The sequence below is a fragment of the Sceloporus occidentalis genome, unplaced genomic scaffold, assembly GCF_023333645.1.
Source record: "Sceloporus occidentalis isolate IW3139 unplaced genomic scaffold, rSceOcc1.0.p SCAF_1, whole genome shotgun sequence".
Taxonomy (NCBI): domain Eukaryota; kingdom Metazoa; phylum Chordata; class Lepidosauria; order Squamata; family Phrynosomatidae; genus Sceloporus; species Sceloporus occidentalis.
In genome coordinates this window covers 232,562,130-232,583,446 of record NW_028316981.1, presented here as the reverse complement: position 1 = coordinate 232,583,446, position 21,317 = coordinate 232,562,130, and the positions used below count along the sequence as shown (strand labels likewise).

The window sequence follows — 21,317 nt, the reverse complement described above, 5'->3', positions numbered from 1 at the left end:
GCTCGAGGGGCAAGCGGCCACTCTTCTTCCTCCTCCTCAGTCTGGCTGTCCCCTTGGGAGACAGCCAGACTGGGGACAAGGCTTGAGGGGCAAGCCTATTGACCTGTGTATAAGTTGACCCTGTTTTTGGGGGGGTCAGTTTTGGGGCACAAATTTCTCAGCCTTTTATTCAGTATGTACGGTAGCTCACCATAATGCAGAACCCATTGTATTTATTATGAGAAGAGGCATCACTGTGTGGTTGCATATTTCACCTAGTGACACCTCTTCAGACTTCCCTGTTTTGAGTCCTGGCACAGTGAAGTTAAAGATGTAAAGCTTTAAGGGAAGACACCTGAATTTCACACCACAGTAAACCAGTAGTGCAACCATTACACTTTAAAATCATCTGGAAAAGTGATCAATTTTATATCTCAACAAGTTTGTGACTAATCTATTCTGCAACCACTACTGCTATGGAGCCCTGGTGGCGCAGTGGTTAAATGCCTGTACTGCAGCCATTCACTCGAAACCACAAGGTTGCGAGTTCAAGACCAGAAAAAGGGCCCAAGCTCGACTCAGGCTTGCATCCTTCCGAGGTCGCTAAAATGAGTACCCAGACTGTTGGGAGCAAATTAGCTTACTTGCTAATTAGCTTACTTGCTGTTCACCGCTATGATCTTTGGAATAGCGGTATATAAATAAAACAAATTATTATTATTATTATTATTATTATTATTATTATTATTAAGTACACCCAATGAAATATATGTCCAAGCATATATTTTAAAATGTTTTTACATGAATTCATAGGCATTGAACAGGTGTGGCATGCAACTTTTAAAAGTCTAAAAGTGCCAGTTACTGTTGCTTTCATGTCTATACTTTTGTTATTTGCTTTGCTGTACACAATTTCTGTTAGGCAAATCATTTGTTGTTGTGTGTCTCTAAGTAATTTTCCACTTATGGCGACACTAAGGTGAGCGTATCACAGAGTTTTCTTGGGACATTTCTTTGAAAGGGGTTTGCCATTGCCATCCTCTGAGGTTCAGAGAGTGTGACTTGCCCAGGGTCACCCAGTGGGCTTACATGGCCAAGATGGGATTCGAACTCTTGTCTCCAGTGTCAAACTCCAGTGCTCAAACCACTCCATGACATGGCTTTCAAAACAAAACCTTTCAAAATCTCCTTTTGTCAAGGAAATTTCCTTTTGTCAAGGATTGGACTTAACATACAACATTGCTTCTATTATCGATTTGAACCGCTGGTTTATAATTGTGGACCCAACAAATTACTAAAACATTCTCATTATGACTAATACAATTCTGTTTGTGTTTGCCTTATTAGGATTTTTCCCAAGCAGCTCTCAAGGATGTGATGCTTTTCTACGCCATAAAATGACATTAATTTCTCCATCAATATTGAAAAAATATGGAATTCCTTTTGACAAAGTGAGTAAATTTGGGGTCTTTATCCATTATCTCAACTTTTCAATAAAACTATGTGGTGATTTAGGCAGTATCATTTATTTAAGATAAATTCCAGCTCAGATGTTGACTGATACATATTCTGTGTTGTACAAGTTACCTACTCATTTTTAAGGGTTGGTTAGTTCCAGTATATTAATGTATATCCTCATGGAACTACGATTTGAAAACAGGAGATAGATGTGTTAAAGATGAAATAAAGAAATGACTCACTTTGGAGCAATTTAAAATACACATCTTTGAAGGGGTCATATGAAGCCTTTTTTGTACATTGTGCACTGCTGTAAGGCAGCTTCCTGGGATGTTAAACTTATAGAAGGCTCCCAATCAATCAGATCTACAGATAAAGGTTTGTTTTCTCTTTTAAGCAGAGTCTTGCCCATATATACATATTACATTAAGTACATTTATATCCTACTTTAGGTTAGGTCTGCATTAATTCACCAAATGGGAAATTATGCATTTCCAAATTGGTCAGTAGTAACTTGTAATGTTCTCAAATGGGCATTACTGGAAATGCCTCTTTGATTTCAAGATTAAAACGAGTAGGTAACTGATTTCAATTTGGCATTTTCCCACGCTTTGGAGACAGCGCAGAGAGATCATTGCACAAAAAAGAGGGGCTTTTAAAAACATGTTACACATGTTATTGATCACCACAGTTATTGTGTGGTTTATATCATGTTTACATTTTATGAAACAGTTGGATATGATTGATGCTTTGATTTTAGGGATGTTTTCTGTCTTTTTTACTTAAATAAATTTCTACCACTGTGATATATGGGAATTGTTTAAGAGAAATAACCCCTTAGGCTTACTGACTTACTTCTTTGTAATCATATCTTCTGGGCATGTAGTTTCTTTATTCGAAATATATGTGCAGCACATATTTTCTCTACATTCCTTTGCATATATAAAATAAAACCATGGAATTTAGATCTTTCCCAAGCCCAAGTCATAGCAGTATATCTTCTAGCACTGGAGAAGTAGTAAGACTGTCAAGTAGTTTAGACAAGAAGAGTCCTATGTAATCTGTTTCGACTCATTTTTACAGAAGCTGAAGAAATCCAGTATGCAGGCTTTGTCATTCAACTACCACTTCATTGATTCACTGGTTTTAAGATATTTCTATCTTGCCCTTAGTATTAGAGGACTAGAGACTCCCTAGTTTCTCATTTAAAAATTGCAAATAGTTAAATACTATTTTATGTCATCTTGTACCACCAGAGAGCAGTCTATACCCAGCTGTAATTCTGATTAATAGGTTTCTGTGAGAATGTGAATAGAGAGAATCAGGCTATGATCTCTTGTGGCTTGGAGTGATAGAACTGGAAACGTGCTGAACACTGATAAGCTAGCCTCCGCCTACCAGGTGACAGCTGAACTGCCGTTTATTGCAACAGCACACCTGCTAAACTACCATCAGTGGGGGTGAATGACAAGATAAATTTGGGAATTGCTGGCACAGAAAGTATTCATACTTATATGCACTCACACCACACTCTTAAAAAAACTCCAATCACAATCTCAGCATGCACACCTGTGTGCTGTGCATACTTACATATTTATGTGATGGTGTTTAGGGACAGTATGCAATTGCTACCTATTTGTATTGGAACTATAAGGTAACACAGTATTTATATAAAATGGATATATTATTGCTGTATATAATTTCTCTGTTCTGTTGTTATTTTGACTAAATACATGCCTGTGTATGTGACAAAATATTAACCTAGAATTACAATATTCTTTTTGTCAATCACATCGAAACCACACAACCCTCCACTCCTTCTTCCATAAACTGTAAGATAGGATACTTGCTGACGCTTCTGTTCCACAAAGTTCCATCTCCATCCTCATTCTTTCCTGTACTAGTCTGTTTCTTGGTTGATTGAGAATAGGGGTGACTACCAAGATGAAGCAAACTGAAGGCAGTAGTGTTTTAATCCATTCTTGAGATTTAGAGAGAAACTATCTCAGTGGGAGAACAAAGTAAAATCAAAACTTTTCCTACTGTATTGGAGAGCCAATATCAGTAAGAAAAAAGTGCTGGGCAGAGATGGAGAAATATAGAGACAGACATATACAAAATAAGTATGCCTTCTGATGTGTTGTATTTTATGTGTATTAGTTAGTATACATACACAAATGGATCTCCTATTTTCTGTTAATCCAGTGGAAGTCCCAAGTGCATTTTGTCTTTCATGTCCACCAATAATTCCCATATTTTATGATGAATATTTATCTTCTTGTGCTATAAACTTTTTTTAGTTGTGGGTTGAAGGCTCTGAGAAATTATTTTACCAAAGGAAAAGCCTGGGTTTTTGTGTTTTGTCTTTGTTAAGTCAGTTGCTTAGTTGTCCCCAAGGTTTGTTTTTCCAAATGGTGAGCTGCTTTGTTGTTCATTATTCCAAAACTGTCATGCGGGCATCAGGGAAATAAGTGGGAATGAACATTTTACAATCTTGCCCTGATAGCATTGTCTTTATTATTGGCTTTGGGGATTTGGCCACATGGCCTGGTCACCAGCTACATATTGGGTTGGTGGCTGTAAGCAGATACATTCATTGGTAATCTATCCAGCAGGCAGTCTGTGTTGATTTTTTCTGGTAGATGTTGAGCTGTCAGCAACATTGCAGGGTCTACTTTCTCCATGCCAAAATCATAGAAATCGTAAAAAATTAAATTTTGGCTTGGTTCAGAATATCTCATTGTGTATCTCCATGGTCCTTTCCCCTCTCTTCTCCACAGTTAAAGACAGTTTGAAATATGTGAAAAGAAAAGATAATGGAACAAGGAAGCTTACCATAGAGATGAAGTCACTGATGACAAATCATGGCAAGAAATACAACTTTCAAGCTGTGGCAAAGCAAACCTTGGGTGGATGTCAAGAAAATGCAACCCTTTTCGAGTTGTTTTTCTCTGAATGCTTTAGACAGGACATAGAGGGCAGTCCACTGAGGGAAGTCATGCATATTTTTGCACAGGTTAGCCTTTCTCAGTGTAGGCCCAAAATGCAAAGAATCCCATGGCTGGTCTTTTAATGGGATCTCTTTCGTGTCAAGATGCCCTGTTTTCATTCGGCTTGCAAATAGCAATGTGTATTCTTCACATCCCTAGTAATTTCACATAGAATCTACTATAGCCTATCCCAACATCTTTTACTTTACTTTAGGTGAAGATAATCATTTCGTTTTTGCTACTGTTAAACAGCGGGAGTAAAAAATTCTTGCTGATCTGTGATAAATCACCTACAATATTTTATATACTCAACTATAAGTCCACCTCATGTATAAGTCGAGGGTAGGTTTTGGGGCTAAATTTATGGATTTTGATATGACCCATGGATGAGTTGAGATTAAAACTTAAGGGCATGTAACAAAGGATGAAAAGTATGAAGCAAATGAAAACGATACTAAAGAGCTTAAAAAATTCAAGCAGACATAACGGTTTGTGCTCCCACTAAAGACTGGTCAGATTAGAGAATAGAGGGGGACCACTCTTGCCTTTCACCAGGAGATGGTTCCTTTTTTGATAAGAATTAAAGTACAGTACTTACATTGACCCGTGGATAAATCAACTCAGGATTTTTGGGTCAATTTTTAAACTAAAATTTCTAGACTTATACATGAAAATATACATTAGATTCCATTGCATCTCAAGTCCAGCCTTAGGGATAAGACTGGGTAGGGACAGTAGGTCAGTGGCAGAGTATATAGTTTGTGTTCATAAAGTTCCTGTTTCCATTCTCTGCTATTTTTTCTGGTACTGCTGGAAAAATTCCTGCCTGAAAGCCTGGAAAGCTGCTGCTAGTGAGTGTTGACAGTACTGGGCTAGATGGACTAATTGCCTGTTTCAGTAAAAGGTAGCTTTCTGATTTCTGTATCAGTCTATAAGGATTATTTTATGTAATCCTCACACTGTCAGACTTAGAAGACTTTCTTCCAGCACTGAATCCATTAAGTCAGTGAACATGGGTCTGTCTCAAAAAATAGGTGATTATTATTTAGAAGAATGCCAGAGTTATAGTAATGTTCTATTATATTATATGTTTTGTTTTTAGACCATCCTCCATATAACTTTTTATCAACCCTTTTACATTCTGTCAGTGTGTTAATGCACTGGTGAGCAAGAGCTAATGACACAAAGTCCTGATGTTCCTTATTCTCCATAGCCTGCACTTTCACTTTATGTAGTCTGTGAAAGGGATCTAGGAGTCCTAGTAGGCCACAAGTTGAACATGTCAACAATGTGATGTGGCAGCTAAAAGGACCAATGTGATTCTAGGCTGCATCAATAGAAGTGTAGTGTCTAGATCAAGGGAAGTAATAGTGCCACTCTATTCTGTTCTGGTTAGGCCTCACCTGGAATACTGTGTCCAGTTCTGGGCACCAAATTACAAAAAGGATGTTGACAAGCTGGACCGTGTCCAGAGAAGGGTGACCAAAATGGCAAAAAGGTCTGGAAATTATGCCCTATGAGGCTTAGGGAGCTGGGTATGTTTTGCCTGGAAAATAGAAGGTTAAGGGCTGACATGATAGCCACGTTTAAATATTTGAAGGGGTGTCATATTGAGGATGGAGCAAGCTTGATTTCTGCTAGTCCAGAGAATAGAACCCAGAGTAATGGATTGAAGCTATGTGAAAAGAGATTCCATCTAAACATAAGGAAGAATGTCCTGATGGTAAGAGCTATTCAACAGTGGATACGGTGCCTCAAAGAGTGTTGGATTCTCCTTCTTTGGATGTTTTTAAACAGAGGTTGGAAGGCCATCTGTCAGGGGTGCTTTGATTGTGAGTTCCTGTATGGCAGGTGGTTGGACTGGATGGCCCTTGAAGTCTCTTCCAACTCTATGATTGTTTGATTCTAAATCTCTGCTTAGCCATGGAAACTCACTGAGTCTTCTTTAGCAAATCACACCCTCTCAGCCTCAGAGGCAAGGACAAACACTCTCTGAACACATCTTGCCAAGAAAATCCTGTGATAGATTCACCTTAGGGCCATGATAAGTCAAAAATTACTTGAAGGCAGACAACAACAAATAAAGACAAGTACAAAGTTCATTCTGAAGACAGCTTTTTCAGTTTTAGTTTACTGCTGCATAATGGTCTGGGAGGAAGAGTGGTGGTTTTCAAACTTTTCTCCTTTTGGGGTTTTGCACTTCACCTCCAAATCTTTGGATGCGCGGCTGGTGTTTTGGGAGCTGGACTAAAATATCCAGAAGACTAAATGTAGGCAAGGCAGTAGGACTGTTCTTATCGGCTAAGTTTAGAGCTCATAAAAAGTCACTCAGAATGACTTTTCATTAGACAACCAGACAGAAAATGATGCAAGGCTACCCCAAGACTTTTTACTGCCTGAGGCAGAGCCACAAATGCCCCCCTTTAACTTATATCACATTATAGCATACCTAAAACTACTTAATTTTAAAGCACATCATGCAGAAAATTTCAGAAGCACCTCTTCTGCTCCCTGATAGCAAAAATACAATAATAAAATGTTCATGTCCTTTCATGACACCCCAGATGTGTTAAAATGTCTGTTTCATTCTACTTGATGATAGGCACAGCCATAGCATCATAGTGCATTATGCCATAAAGAAAGGTACTCATAATGGTTTCTTGTGCTGGGATAGTTCCAAGAAATTCACAGACATGACAAGCCCCTGTGGAAAAGATACTTTTAGGAAGGAGGAACAGGAAAACCACACACACAAAAAAAGCAAAGCGTATGAGGCAGCCAACTCACCATATGAAAGTAGAGAATTTTTCCTGTTTCTTAAGCCTATGCTAAAGTGTATTAGTAGGGATGGCGGTGGCCAGCTTATTCTCTGACTGCTGTTGTTCTGTTGCTGTAGAGCAGCGGTTCTCAACCTGTGGGTCGGGGCCCCTTTGGGTTGCCTAAGACCATCAGAAAACACATATTTCTGATGGTCTTAGGAACCAAGACCATCGGTTGGGGTTCACCACAACATGAGGAACTATCTTAAAGAGTCGCAGCATTAGGAAAGTTGAGAACTACTGCTGTAGAGTGGGAGCCTATCTGTTGCAGGGATGTTTTTTCACCACTTCCAGCTTTGCTGCTGAGGAAAAGGAAATGGTGAGTCTTTATTTGTTCATAGTGGAACAGTGTTTGAAAAGGGCCATAACACACACCTTACTCCATGTGGAAGTTATTCTCTTTAAGAAGATTTCATTGCTTTTAATCTTCTGAAGCAATTCTTTTGTGCAATTTCTCACTTTAACATCCAAGTTAAGCACACAGAGACAGTGTCCATCTCTCTCTTAACCAATATACACAGAACTGTAACTTTAGAGATAAGATCATAGTTTCTTACTTCATAATAAATCCTCGAAAACACTATTGTAGTCATACCATTATAAGTTTAAATTTGTGACTGCCACCCTTAGAGTTTTCTTCTGGTTTTCTGGTTCATATATTCTGGCAAAAAACAGTCATTTACCTAGTGTGCAATGGAATGAAAATAAGTTTTATTTGCGTGACAAAAGAATATTCTTACAAAAGACCTCCAAAATATAATTGAAGATTGCAAAAATATTTGAGAAGGTATACACAAAACTTTTCTGAAATCTGAAAAATAGAATTTCAGAACTGATAAATATTAAAAAACACAAAGCACAAGGGCAGTCTTGTTCATTACAACAGGTCTCTAGTTGTGAGACTATAGCTGAGAGGAATACCATTCCTAAGCAATGCTATTGAACAAATTTCGAAGACAAACCACTGGCTCACATGTGGGCAGCATGGTATAATTTTACTGTTTGGCTAGTCCTCAGCTTTAGCACACATTAGAGCAAAAGTTGGAAAGTTACCTTTGTAAAAGTAATTTGATAACCAAGTCATTACAAAGATCATAAGTGTAACAATTTCCAAAACTATTTAGTGACTCATTACAGGCTTTGTTAATTTTTCCTTAGTTTTTAGATTGGCTTTTAAAAATTCATTTTAAAAATAAGAAAATAGTCTAAAAATTAAATAAAACCTCTTAAAATGTGGACAAGGGTGCCAAGATTAAGCCTACTGCTACTGTGGTCCAGAGCTCCACCACTGAGCCAAGTACTACCGCCGAAAAGCCTTTGAAAATGCAAGCGGCCGATGGAGTCAGTTCGAAGCCGAAGTCCTCAGAAAAGGATAAGGCTAGAACCAAGGAGTCAGGTCTTGCATGAGCTAATGTGTTGTTTTGTGCTTATGTCCTCAAACTCAGGTTTAAGTACTGTTTATTGAAATACTAATAACGGGTTCTTTCATCCAATGTATTATTTATGTGCCTTGTGTCTTGCACTTGATGAGTGCTATTTACTGAGGTACAAAAGAATGACTGACACAGTTCTTGGTTCAGACAATTTGTTGTGATTAATAAACACACCTTTATTTGAACCTTGCTTGGGTCTCATGACACTCTCTCTGCCGCTGACCTAAGCTTGTCAGTCTCAACCCATTTGTATGATTAGCAGAGACCACGAAGGAGGATAGGTTGCTTACCTGTAACGGTATTTCTTCAAGTGGTCATCTGCGAATACATACAAATCCCACCTGTCCTCCCCTCAGTGTCCTCCTCTTCATTGGCTCATTTGCATGTTGCTCACGCGGCGTAAATTTCGGAACTGGGGAAAGAGCGGGAACGCAAGGGGCTTATAAGGGATGGGCAGAACTACCACCAAAAAGTTGCAAAGTTAACTTTGCCCAGTGATTCTAGAAGTTTTCCGAGCAGCACTGCGCAGGCACAGTACAACCCATTTGCATGTATTCGCAGATGACCACTCGAAGAAATACCATTACAGGTAAGCAACCTGTCCATACATAACAAAGAAAATCTGTGGGGAAAACCCTTACTGTTGCCTGAGTTCTGTACAAACCAATTCTGAACTGTAAGCATGCCTAACATGCTTACAGATTTTAGTAAATTAATGAGAGGAAGAAGATTTTTGGGAAATGCATGAAGCCATTTTGACTACACTGAATTTCTCACTACACTGGTAAAAAGGAGCATCATAGGAAAGCATTGATTCTGTCATCAAAGGCAAAATGTTGACACTTAACAATGTTCTTTTGGTTTCTAGGTCACACAGGAGGCAGGAGAGTTTATGATCACTTTCCCATATGGATACCATGCAGGATTTAATCATGGTTTCAACTGTGCAGAGTCAACAAATTTTGCAACAATAAGATGGATTGATTATGGAAAAATAGCCAAATTGGTAAGCCAAACTACATTTCTAATAAAAAAGCTATAAATAAGAATTTGCTAAGCAAAGGATTTTGTGAATTTAGATAAAATGATAAAGTTGGAAGAAGATTTGTAGAATTTGTCAAATAGCAAATTGTCTTAATTTTAACCAATGCTGATTGCATAATGAGCTAGTGAAGGTTTAGAGCTTCAGAAATAACGACAGATTTTATCTTTGCCAGTGCAGAAAGCTCCTACTGTATACTTTAGTGTACTAACAGTAAAGTGGGATCTCGGTATCCACGGACTTTCCATGGATTTAGACATCTGTGGATGATAAGCCCGCATTGTCCCTAATGGTGGCACGTGTGTGCAGCTGTGCCATTATTGGGAACAACTGGACTGAAGTCCTCCCTCCCACCTGAGGCTTCTGCCCTAGGCTTGGTTTTGGGGGTGCTTCGGAGACAGAGGCTGGCGCCCCATTGGCCAGAGGGAGCTGGAGCCAGTGCGGAGGCTGAGCCCTGGATCTCAGAGTCTCCCCCCCAGACCCAACACCCTGGTCGGAACCTCCAGGCTCTGAGAACCAAACACTGTTCCGGTCCCTCTAGCCGACAGGGCTCCAGCCTCTGCCTCCGAACCACCTCCAAAGTTAAGTTTGGGGCAGAAGCCTCGAAGAGGGAGGGAGAGAGGTGGGAGAGAGCAAGGAAGGAAGAGTTAGGAAGGGAGGGAGGACTTCAGTCTAGTTGTTCCTAATGGCTGCACTGCCATTTGGAACAATAGGACTTGAGCATCCACAGATTTTCGTATCGGAGGGGGTGGGTCCAGAAGGGATCCCCTGTGGATACCAAGGGCCGACTGTATAGTGCTATACTGGTCTGCACAGGAATAAATTTGTTATAAGAGTCCTGTAGCTTTTATCCCATTTGTGAGATTGTCACAGTAAATTAAATTAATAGTACATTAGCTTTCAAAAAACAATCGGATAAAAATTATACTGTTTTGTTAATATGAATACCCTGATATCTACAATAGCAAGGTTATGTATAGTATGCTGTGCACTTAATTTTGTCAGATGTTGAATACCAGGAACATTATCTGACAGTTAACTAGAACTATAGCTTTTGGATTGAGAGGATAAAATCTAAGGGAAAAAAAATCTGGAGTCATTCATTTATTTGAAAAAAAGTGAAGATGTGGTGAATGAGAAAAAAATATTATACAGTATTGGGAATGTGGTGTTGAGAACTGTGATAATATTAATTGGAAACAACAAACCATCTCATCTATTGAAGAATAGTATGTAGGGTATGGTTAAAAAACCCATTACTGCACATGTTATAAAAGAATTTGGAAAAGCAATAAGATGATGATGATCAGGAGGAGGAGACTGGCTGGATGATGATGTGTATTTCCTACATAGCAAGACAGAATAAAACCATGTGTACGTCACACAAGAAATGTTGGATGTTTTATAGATAGTACATTATTTTAGGCATTCATATATGGCAGGGGTAGGCAACCCTTTTGAGCCGGGGGCCGGGTTGCTGTCCCTCAGAAAACTGGGGGGCCGAAGCCAATAAATAAATAATTAAATATTTTTTTTTTTTTAAAAATAAATATATAAATAAATCAGGACAAATGTAGGACAAAATTTTCAAATGGAAGACACTTTTTTTTAAAAAATGGAGGACACGTGAAAAAATTTGCTGATTTTTAAAAAAATGTTAATATAAATGCATGTTTCTGAGGCTTCTATAGACAATTGCCCCCCAACGGCCCCGGTGGCAATCGGTGGCAGGACCGGGCTGGGGCCGGTCCCAAGGCCTCGTGGGGCCGCATCCGGCCCGCAGGTTGCCTACCCCTGATATATGGCATTTATTTTGCATCTGTAGTTTTTCTTTTTAATCATTTTTGGTGATTTTTTTTTCTTGTATGCAGACATATACATAACAATGTCATTCTTATGTATTGTAAAAAAAATCCTGTTAAATGGAATTCAGAAATAAAACAGGATAATAGTTTCTTGCTTTTCAAACTTTCTAGTGTCAGGGAATCAACATGTTTGCCAAGTTAACTCATTGTACGGTGCAGAATATGCTGGAAAATGTTTCTAGTTGCATACTTGCTTCGTGTAGGATGCTAATGAGGACTCTCTGTTGCTCCATAAAAGCTGTAATATGTATATAAGCCATATAAATCCCATTGAACTGTTCGGAAATGTAAATATGCAGGATAACGCTGGGCAGGCTAAAGAACCCCCAGTGTACGACTGCGCTGTAGAAAAGTTCACTAATGGTGTGGGTTCTTTTCTTTATGGTTGCTTGTCTACTGTTACTGATCTCATTGATGAACTCTATAGTTCCCAGAACTATATTTGAATGGAAGTGTTGAAATCAATGCAAACTTTGCCATTAACTATCCTACTTGCCTCATCATCACAAATCCACTTTATGACATTTCTGTTTCTGAGGTTTATTTTTGTTAAACTGAGATCAATAAATAGAGACGAGATCAGATTTTAAGATTTTAAAGAATGGCAGATGGAACATTTCCTCAGACTTCTGTGGGCTTTATTATGTAGCTAATGTTGCTGATATTCATCTTAGTTGACTGGAGATGTGTCTTTCTGTGGGCAACATGTTGAGCAATTTTAGTTGAGTACATTTTGTTAATGTTGGTAAAACAGATGATCCAGTGACAATTACTTTGTGTGTATTTTGCCAGGGCCTCCTTTAATTTGTGCTGAGCCTGCAATATTAATGCTGAACTAGGAGGTATATGCAGACATTAGAACTGCTGAATATAAATGTTTACATACTAACTATTTCCCCTTGTTCTTAGAAAATAAAGATTTTGTCAAAAGAGATTCAATTTAAAACATTTTAGTTTGAAAATATGCTTGCCAAGATTAACCAAGTAGCAAAGATTTTTCTGTTACATAGCTAGAAAAAAACAGTGATTTTGGATTGTTTGATTCAGGCATGTTCAAAACTTTATACTGTCATTTATTTGCTTGATGCATGTCAGTAACCAGTTTTTAACAGCAACCATGCTGAATTTTTAAAGACTAGAATGCCAGCAAAATTGGCTCCAAGCACTGAGTTATTTCCACACAAACTGGGAGGTGAAAAGAACGCCTTCTTTCCAACAGTAGTTTCAGTAGGATTCGTTCTTTGAGCATTGTTCATCTCAAAGAAAGACCAAAGGGAGGACAGGGGAGGAAAGAAAGTCCCTCTTTAAGAACAGAAATCAGAAGATATAATATAAATATATAACAGAGAATATGCAAAATTAAATATTAATGTAATATTTAAGGCATCTGAATTAAATTAAATTTCCTTTAAGGCATCCAAAAGGACATAATTTTTAAACACCATTATTATATAGTATTATATACTGCACTCTAAATATATCAAACTATTTCTATAGGCAATTTATACATGTTGTACTTTAAATAGCTACACTGTAAAATTCTGTACATCAACATATAATTTGTAAAACCTGTATTCAGTGGCTTGTATCCAGCTGGTGTGACTCTGATGACAGAATACTCTTCAATCCAGTTCAGGCTTCTGTTGACAGAACAAGGATGAAAGTGATTTTTGGTGATTCCTCCTCAGTGTTGTAGCATACCATGCCACTTTCTAGATTAGGTGGGAGGGGTTCTGGAAAGGTAGGTAGAATTGCCATTTCTGTTTCATTGATGAAAGCCTTTGTTGGATCAAAGAGCATCAGTGGAATGACATCAATTGGTTCCAACCTGGTATCATGAATGTAAAACTCTTCAAAGCTTGATTCTTCATTTGCTTTGGTAGCTTTTATCAGCTATGGCCCTATTTGGAGAAAGCAGGCCTTGTCAGAGTTGCCTGTGCACTAATTGCATTCAGGCATGGACTGTTTTCAATGTCCCCTATATGGAGCTCCCTTTGAAGATGGTTTGTAACCTTCATTTGATACAAAATTCCATTGCTTGTGGCACAATTTATTGTGTAGATGAGACAATTGATGTACGTAACAACAATTATCTTACTTGAGGCCCAATGCAAAATGCTGTTCCTTATCTCTAAAGCAATAAAGTGCTTGTGACCAAGTTATTTCGGGGACCACTTGTACCCATATGGGTCTGCCCAGCCATTAAGATAAGCAGCTGAATCTTTGCTTATGATTCTATGATTCTTTGCTGTCTGATGTGCTGGAAAGATCAAGTTGATGTGAATAAGAAACCAGGACTGCCATAGAAAACAACAATTCCAGCTCATTCAGACTGGCTATTTTTGGCTGATTTGTGCTACACCTTATATTGCTTCTTGATGCCTTTTGTTCTTCCCAGTCCAAAAAGAGCTATAGTTGTACTACTGACTTAAAAACAACAACACAGTATTAAAGACCAACATTGCAGATCATTTGTGGATGTTTTTCTTGTCAGGGATGATGGGAGTTGTAGCTCTTTACCTCTGGCTCTAACTCACCACCTTGTTATGCAGCGGAGCTGACCAGCTTTGGTCAGTGGTTAGTGCTTTTCTCCCAAAGCAGCAGAGTTTCAGAGAATAGGCTGAAGACCCTGACAAACTCTCCAAGCCTTCTCACTCTTCTTCCTGAGAAGTCTCCAAACTTCTCCAGGATCCTGCTGGCTCTTGTATCTTCACTCAAGACACCAGACAACTCAGTAGTCTTATATAAAAGATCTACTTTATTCTACTATATACAAATACTATATGCCCTACAAATCTCTACAATCTCCAATACTCCAAACTACTCCAACTACCCACAAAATACATTGGCAAACATAGCAATTATTATAGCCATTGTTAAACACCACCCACTAGTCAGTTTCCACCCAGTGGACGTGTACACTCATTTTGATTGGTTCACAAAGTTCAACCCATACTTAGGAATTTCATCATTTCACCTTGTACACTTAATGAATCTCAGGTGTTTCCAATTGTACATTCTATAATTCTGTCCTTGACATTCAGGACTTCTAAATTACATTAGCTTTTTCACCTGTGTGGCTTCTTAATTGCTTTTGCTTAGTCACTGTGACTTTCACATACATGCTTTATTTCTTCTACTGTATGTCCCATGTTGCATTTTCCTTAACATTTCTGACATGAGTTATTTGATATGTGTGTATTTGTCAGTTTCTCTATTTTGGAAACATGTTGCTGTTTTCAGTTCTCATGTGTTTTTTGTCTCCTATACCTCCTTACAATTTTTATTGTCATTAAAAATATGTTTAGAACTTTAACTTGAATTAGAGTCCAAAGGACAGCTGTGAAAGAAGGAAAGGTAGAGCAATTCATTTTTTTTACTCTGAGAAATGAAATCTTTAAGCTTTGAATAGGCCATAAAAATAATGATCTCTTTATTTCCGTTCACATATATTTGGCAGCAACATAGCTGCACATTCAAAACCTAGCTTTCTGAAAATAATATTCTCCTCCTTTTTATTTATCTACACACATTATTATTATGTTTTGTAATGCAAATAAATATACAGACCCAAATTTTTTAGAGATGATAGAACTTGTTCTTTTTTTTTTTAATTTTACTAAGCTTCAAAATGTTTTAGATACCCAATTCTGCAAAATTGTTGAGTTATCTCAGTGGCCTAAGTGAAATTATCATGTTTACTCTTAGGTATTGAGGAGTATGTATTCAGGATTAAGAGTGAGGGAAGTAAATCCAAAAACCCTATTTACATGAACCTAAACAACTTCAAACTAATGTCAAAAAACCACAACAAGCAATTTGTGTCCCCTACAAAACCAGCAATATTTCAAGTATATTTAGATTATGAATACAAAATCCCCACATACTCAGTTGAAAAAAAAAGGTGTAGGATGTATCTTATGCACTCATATCACAGATGCATGCATCTCTCAGAAATGATTTGTGCAATTACTCAGAATAAAAGTTTAATAACAACTGTTCTCTTTAATTTCAGTATATAAAAATTCTTGAAAACATGTTAGTATGGGCACAGATAACCACATCCTGAAATATTTTCAGGATGTGGTAGCTTCCCATCATTGTACAGGATCCTATTAAAGGTTACTTCACCATGTCAAAACTGGGAATAAATTCATGTGGTGGCATTCTAGTAAATATGCTTCCAGTTTTGGCTCTCTTGACTTCCCATATCAGAGAATAGTTGAGTCAGTTCTCAGGCATTGTGCCTTCAGTTCCCTGTTTTGGTTGCTTGCACCAGTTTGCTGCATGGCCTGTGGTCAGTAAGAAGTCATTCTTAAAGTTGTTGGTATTGCATCTACCCTGTGGCCTTCTTTTCATGATTCACTTCACTGTTGACAAGTATAGCATGCTTCTGAAGCTCTGAGTGTTTCCTTATTGACAAGGGAACAGGGGGAGAGCAGAGTCCTGCTGAAGCTTGGAGTAAGCTATAACCGGAAGCTGCATGGAAATTACTCCAAAGCATTCCAAGTCAGTGTGCACACACTGTGTATGGCCACTCTAGGGCATATTGAAGAATTCAACCCTCTGTGCCCTAGCAAATGGGAAAGTTATATAGCCAGGTTAGAATTTACTTGGCAGGAAATGAAACAACAAATCCAAAGAAGTATGCTGTATTATTCAGCGTCTGGGAGGGGGCAGACTTCTTTGAGTTAGCTTGAGTCCTCTCTGTACCAACACAGTTTGCAAATATATCAGTGTATTTAGCCAGCCTTGCAGACATTTCTTTTCCCAATTCTCTGTGACAACACACACTCATCTCTGAAACCATGTGTGTTGTGTGTGTGTGTGTGTGTCAATGACCATGGATGTAGGCTTGTTTTGCCATATCAAAAAGAGCCCAAATCATCAGTCCGGCATTGTGCTTTTTGCCATGCAATAATAATAATAATAATAATAATAATAATAATAATAATAATAATAATTTTACAATACAACCAATAAGACAATATTTATAAAAACAGCATGTATAAAACTAATACTCAGCCAACTGAGTGGAGGAATCCAGAAACATTTCACAAGTCGGTGCCAGAATAGAGGGGGGGAAAACCAAAGTCACATCTCATGGGGGGAAAGCTTGGGAAAAGGTCTTGAGATTCTTCTTGAAAAGATCTAAAGATGTGGTGGAGCGGAGCTCATCAGGGAGATTGTTCCATATTCTTGGGGCCGAGATGGAAAAGGCCCGTTGCGAGGTCCTCACGTGTCGCACAATTGGGACCTCCAGCAAATTTTCCCCTGCCGACCTGAGTGTGCGGGGTGGATTATATGGGGCGAGGCGGTCCTCTAAGTACCCTGGACCCAAGCCATTTAGGGCTTTATAGGTAATTACCAACACCTTGTATTGAGCCCGGAAGCAAATAGGCAGCCAATGAAGGTCTTTTAAGATAGGTGTTATATGGCCTGACCTGGAACCACCAGCGACCAAACTCGCTGCCATATTTTGCACTAACTGAAGCTTCCGAGTTTGGTACAAGGGTTGCCCCATGTAGAGCGCATTACAGAAATCCAATCGAGAGGTTACCAGAGCGTGTACTACAGTTTCAAGGTCCCCTCGGTCCAGGTAGGGTCGCAGCTGGTGTATCAGCCGAAGCTGATAACAGGCGCCTCTGACCGTCGCATCCACCTGAGATGTCAGTTGGAGCAATGAGTCCAGAAGAACTCCCAAGCTGCAAACTGAGTCCTTCAGGGGGAGTGTGACCCCATTCAGGACAGGTGGACAAATTTAACAATCTGGGCCCGGGGAACCTATCACCAGTACTTCCATTTTCTCTGGATTCAGGCTGAGTTTGTTTTCCCTCATCCAGCCCATTACCGACTCCAAGCAGACATTTAGAGGAGAGATGCCATCCCTAGTCACTGCATCAGTCGGTAATGGGCAGTGGCATGGCCTATTCTTCACTCAGAAGTATTATCACTGCCATTACATAGGACTTTATCACATGGGGACACTTGGAAGTATAAACAGGGATTATCCCATGAAACACATGCATTCGCAATTAAGATTTTCACACAATGTTGCAATTAAATGGCCATTATCCTGTGAATATTGTGCAATTGCAATAAAGCTTTTCACACGACATCATGTTGAAAAGCAATTAAAGTGCCATTAACCCGTAAATAACCAGGCAATAAACAGCAACAAATTATTCATAGGAAAATCCCAAAAATGCTTTCTTGCTGTTTATTGCCTGGCTATTCACTGGTTATTCTTGGGATAATGGCTGTGTCTGAAAATCTTAATTGCAATTTAATAGTAATTGCACGATTTTCACGGGATAAACCCCACTTAAACTTCCAATTTTCCTCTGTGTGATAAGGCCCATAGCCTTTTCTTCATTATTCACTTTACTTATGTAGTAAGAGTCCAGTAGATGAAGTCTTCTAGAGTTCTGCTAAAATTTTCAGAAAATAAGGATAAATAAAAAAGAGCTGCCTTTTTACTGCCACCTTAGGTAGTCATTCACTATGTGCAAAGCGATGGCCATGCAATTCTGTGATAGTAAGAAGAGCATATCTAACTGCTTATTCCAGATGTAAACTTGCATGTTCTGTACTTGTAGCTAGTGATGGGCTCCTGATTGACAGGCTTATGCATATCTTTCATTAGCAAATCAGAATAATTATCTAGGCTATCCTGGAAGAGCGCAAATAAACAGATTTGTTGAAAGAAGAGTGATCATGCAATAGCAGGGAAGTATGATAAACCACTCTTTGGATTGCAAAAGCTTAGAGGACATGGATATGCACATAGGCTTTTCTATCTGGGTATTGATAAGCACATTGTGGCACGCACGCTGTGGACATGCCAGGAGGGAAAGGAAGAAATATGCTGATTTCTGCCTGTTCAGAGATGGATTGTGTCCTTAGCACATTTGCAGTGTTCAAGGCACTTCACATATATTATTTAGAGGACAGCTTCCACAAACAGGCAGCACTAGAAATTAGCATTTGAAAGCCATTACATCAAGCCACATGCAACAATCAATGAAGCCAAGAAACATTTAAAAATCTATACTGTTCCATAGCTTTATCACAATTTTAAAAAATCATGACACCCACATATTTATAATAAATATTATTAGAACAGCGAAAAGAAAAAAACAAAAATAAAACTATAAGCTCTATTTACAGCCAAGTCACCAGAATGTACAATATAAAGAAGCATCTCAGTTTTAGCACATGGGTTCTCCTACAATCTTGTCATATATCCAATATCCAGAGTTACTTGGTGTAGGTAAAAAATTGAATCTTACAATATTCAAACACCTAAAGTTTCAGAAAACCAGCCAATACCTTTTTTAAATTGAGCTTCAGAAACTGTGATATGTTATAGCTGATTTTTCTCCCCTGCCATCAGAATCATTTCTATAAACAGACCAGGGGAGGGCAATTTCTCCTCTTCTGTACAACTTCTGCAGACTCTCAAAATATACTCTGGGGGTTGGGGATATTCTGGAACAGATCTTGATGGAGGCAGGGAGGGAACTGGATCTGTAGGAGGAAGAAAGGAAGGGGAAGCCCTATTGCATGAACTGATTACTTCTCATACATCATTGGATTTTGCTCAGTGTTTTTGTATACCAAATAAAACATATTAATTTAAATCATTTGTTGCTATAAAAACCAGCAGCATCTTGAATGTTTGCACTTGCCAGTAGCACTCTTTTGTTTTGTCTGCCAGCATTTCAGATATATTCATTTTACATAGTACTACAAAAACTATAAATATCCATCTCTTCCTTGATAGATGTGGCTAGATGTGGCTGTCCTCAAGAAAACAATATTCCTTTTTTAAGTCAAAGAAATCAGCATAGTAAATAATTTTTCTTCCCTTTAGAGATAGTGCTAGGTGCTTGAGGCTGCAGCTGCAGAAACACAAAATATCTTCACAAATGTCTCCAAACAGTCAAGCTGAAAATCTAAGCCAAAGTTTCATTTAACAGCCTGTCAGTTTTTTGATGTGAAGCTAATGAATGCAGTGGCAAACAAATCCATCAAACCTAACATCAAAACAACTGCACTTCATCCCACCAAAGGGGAAAAATGAAATACAACCTGCAGGCCAGCACTTTGATCTAACCTACCCACACAACAAAGGTCTCTTAGCAGGTAATGCAGCCGAATATGCATGAGTAATTATGGACTTACATCTTAGAAAAGGAGCTAATCATTTTAGCAACTACACTTTTAGAAGAAAAGATTGCCAAATGTCTTCCTTTAGGAGCTAGTTAGTTTAATCATCATGAGAAAAAGAGAATCAAAATATTTCAATGTGCCCTCTAAGGATGCTACGTTCTATAGTTGTGTTCTACACTTTTCCTGTGTGATTAAAAAAAAAGAAAAGAAAGAAAAAAGAAGCTAAAAGCCTGGGTTTGAAATGCTACTAGTTAGCAACTAGAAAATACTGAGAATATAATCCTCACTTACTTATTTGTATTTCTGGCCCAGTACCATAATAAAGTGCACAAGCTTGGAGCAGAGGTAAATACATCTTTTGTGCTAAAAATATCAACATGTACTTGAATTGTAAAAAAGTGGAGATAGAGATGACACATGAAATTCCTTTCTTTCCCTCCCACTAAAGGGGAATCATTCAACATTTATGGTCCCCCTCCCCACAAAGTTTTTTGTTAACACAAGGCAAGAGTCAAGCTGGCACTACATAATGGAATACCAAAGATCAGGTGCAAAGGTGCTGAGGCTTCTGGCTTTGCATTAATATCAAGACCATAGAATACCCACTGCAAAGCAGCATTATGCAGATTATCTGTAAGCTACTGAGCTGTGATATGACAAGTATTGCTCTCTGGTATTTTGAATATTAGCTCATATAAGATGGCTTCAGGTATAGCAAGCCCATTATTATACTAAGCTCAGAACATCTGTTTCAGCTGAGGCAGATTTCAAGAACATGGGATGTGTGTGGGAAGAGAATTCACTCACATATTTTAGCTTTTCATTAGAGCAGTTCCCACATGAGAGGAGAGCAAAGGGCAAGTTGTGGGTCAGATTCAGTCCCCCTGATCCTTTTTGGAGTGCAAACAGCCTCCCTACACTTTCTGTGTGTACTGATCCTCCCCTCAACCTAAAATGCTTTCTGCTCTGCTGGAGGATTCCAGGAGGGGCAGTTTTTGCATAAGGGCAATATCCCTGCAAAACTAAACTTTCCAAATCAAAATTGAATGTAAACATCTGGTCACTTCAAGTTTTGTTTTTTTCATCATTTATGGGTGGGGTTTTTCCTTCATTTTTTGGGTTTACCAGGTCTGGTGTGCCTTGTGGTGGATCCATGGGGTGGAAATACGACCCCCAGATCTGCCAGAGTTGCCCACCCAGGTATAGGTGCTTTGCTTATGTGTCACATAATTGTGTCTATAAATTGTCCTCTCATATAAGATTTGCTTACATCCCAAACTGGTGTGAGCTCTGTACCCTTATTCAAATTCAACTCAAAAATGTCTTCAGTTATTGTTTACATTGTTGTAATACTTCTGCCTTCAGAAATAGATATTCATTCTCCATCTAAACTTCATTTGGTCTGTTTTCAGGGACACTGTCATAGGATTATTTTTTGTGGGGCAAAATGTCCCTATTTTCTACTAAATTAGCTATAGTCTTAGAAATCTGGAGCATATCTATTTTTAGAAAAAGGATATCAATTCTGGAAAAATATAAATTATGTTTTTTTAATG

The 21,317-nt window shown here is 38.4% G+C and overlaps 1 protein-coding gene across 3 annotated transcripts in view; it reads left to right on the top strand.

The window, feature by feature from the left end:
* The window catches only part of KDM4C (lysine demethylase 4C), a 284,733-nt gene that overhangs the window by 67,997 nt on the left and 195,419 nt on the right, over positions 1–21,317 (top strand). For all 3 annotated transcript variants that reach the window (XM_089489843.1, XM_089489834.1, XM_089489853.1), the window contains exons 8-9: positions 1,327–1,430; positions 9,548–9,685. In XM_089489843.1, the coding sequence (XP_089345969.1) occupies positions 1,327–1,430; positions 9,548–9,685 (242 nt within the window). The remainder of the gene's footprint in view (positions 1–1,326; positions 1,431–9,547; positions 9,686–21,317) is intronic.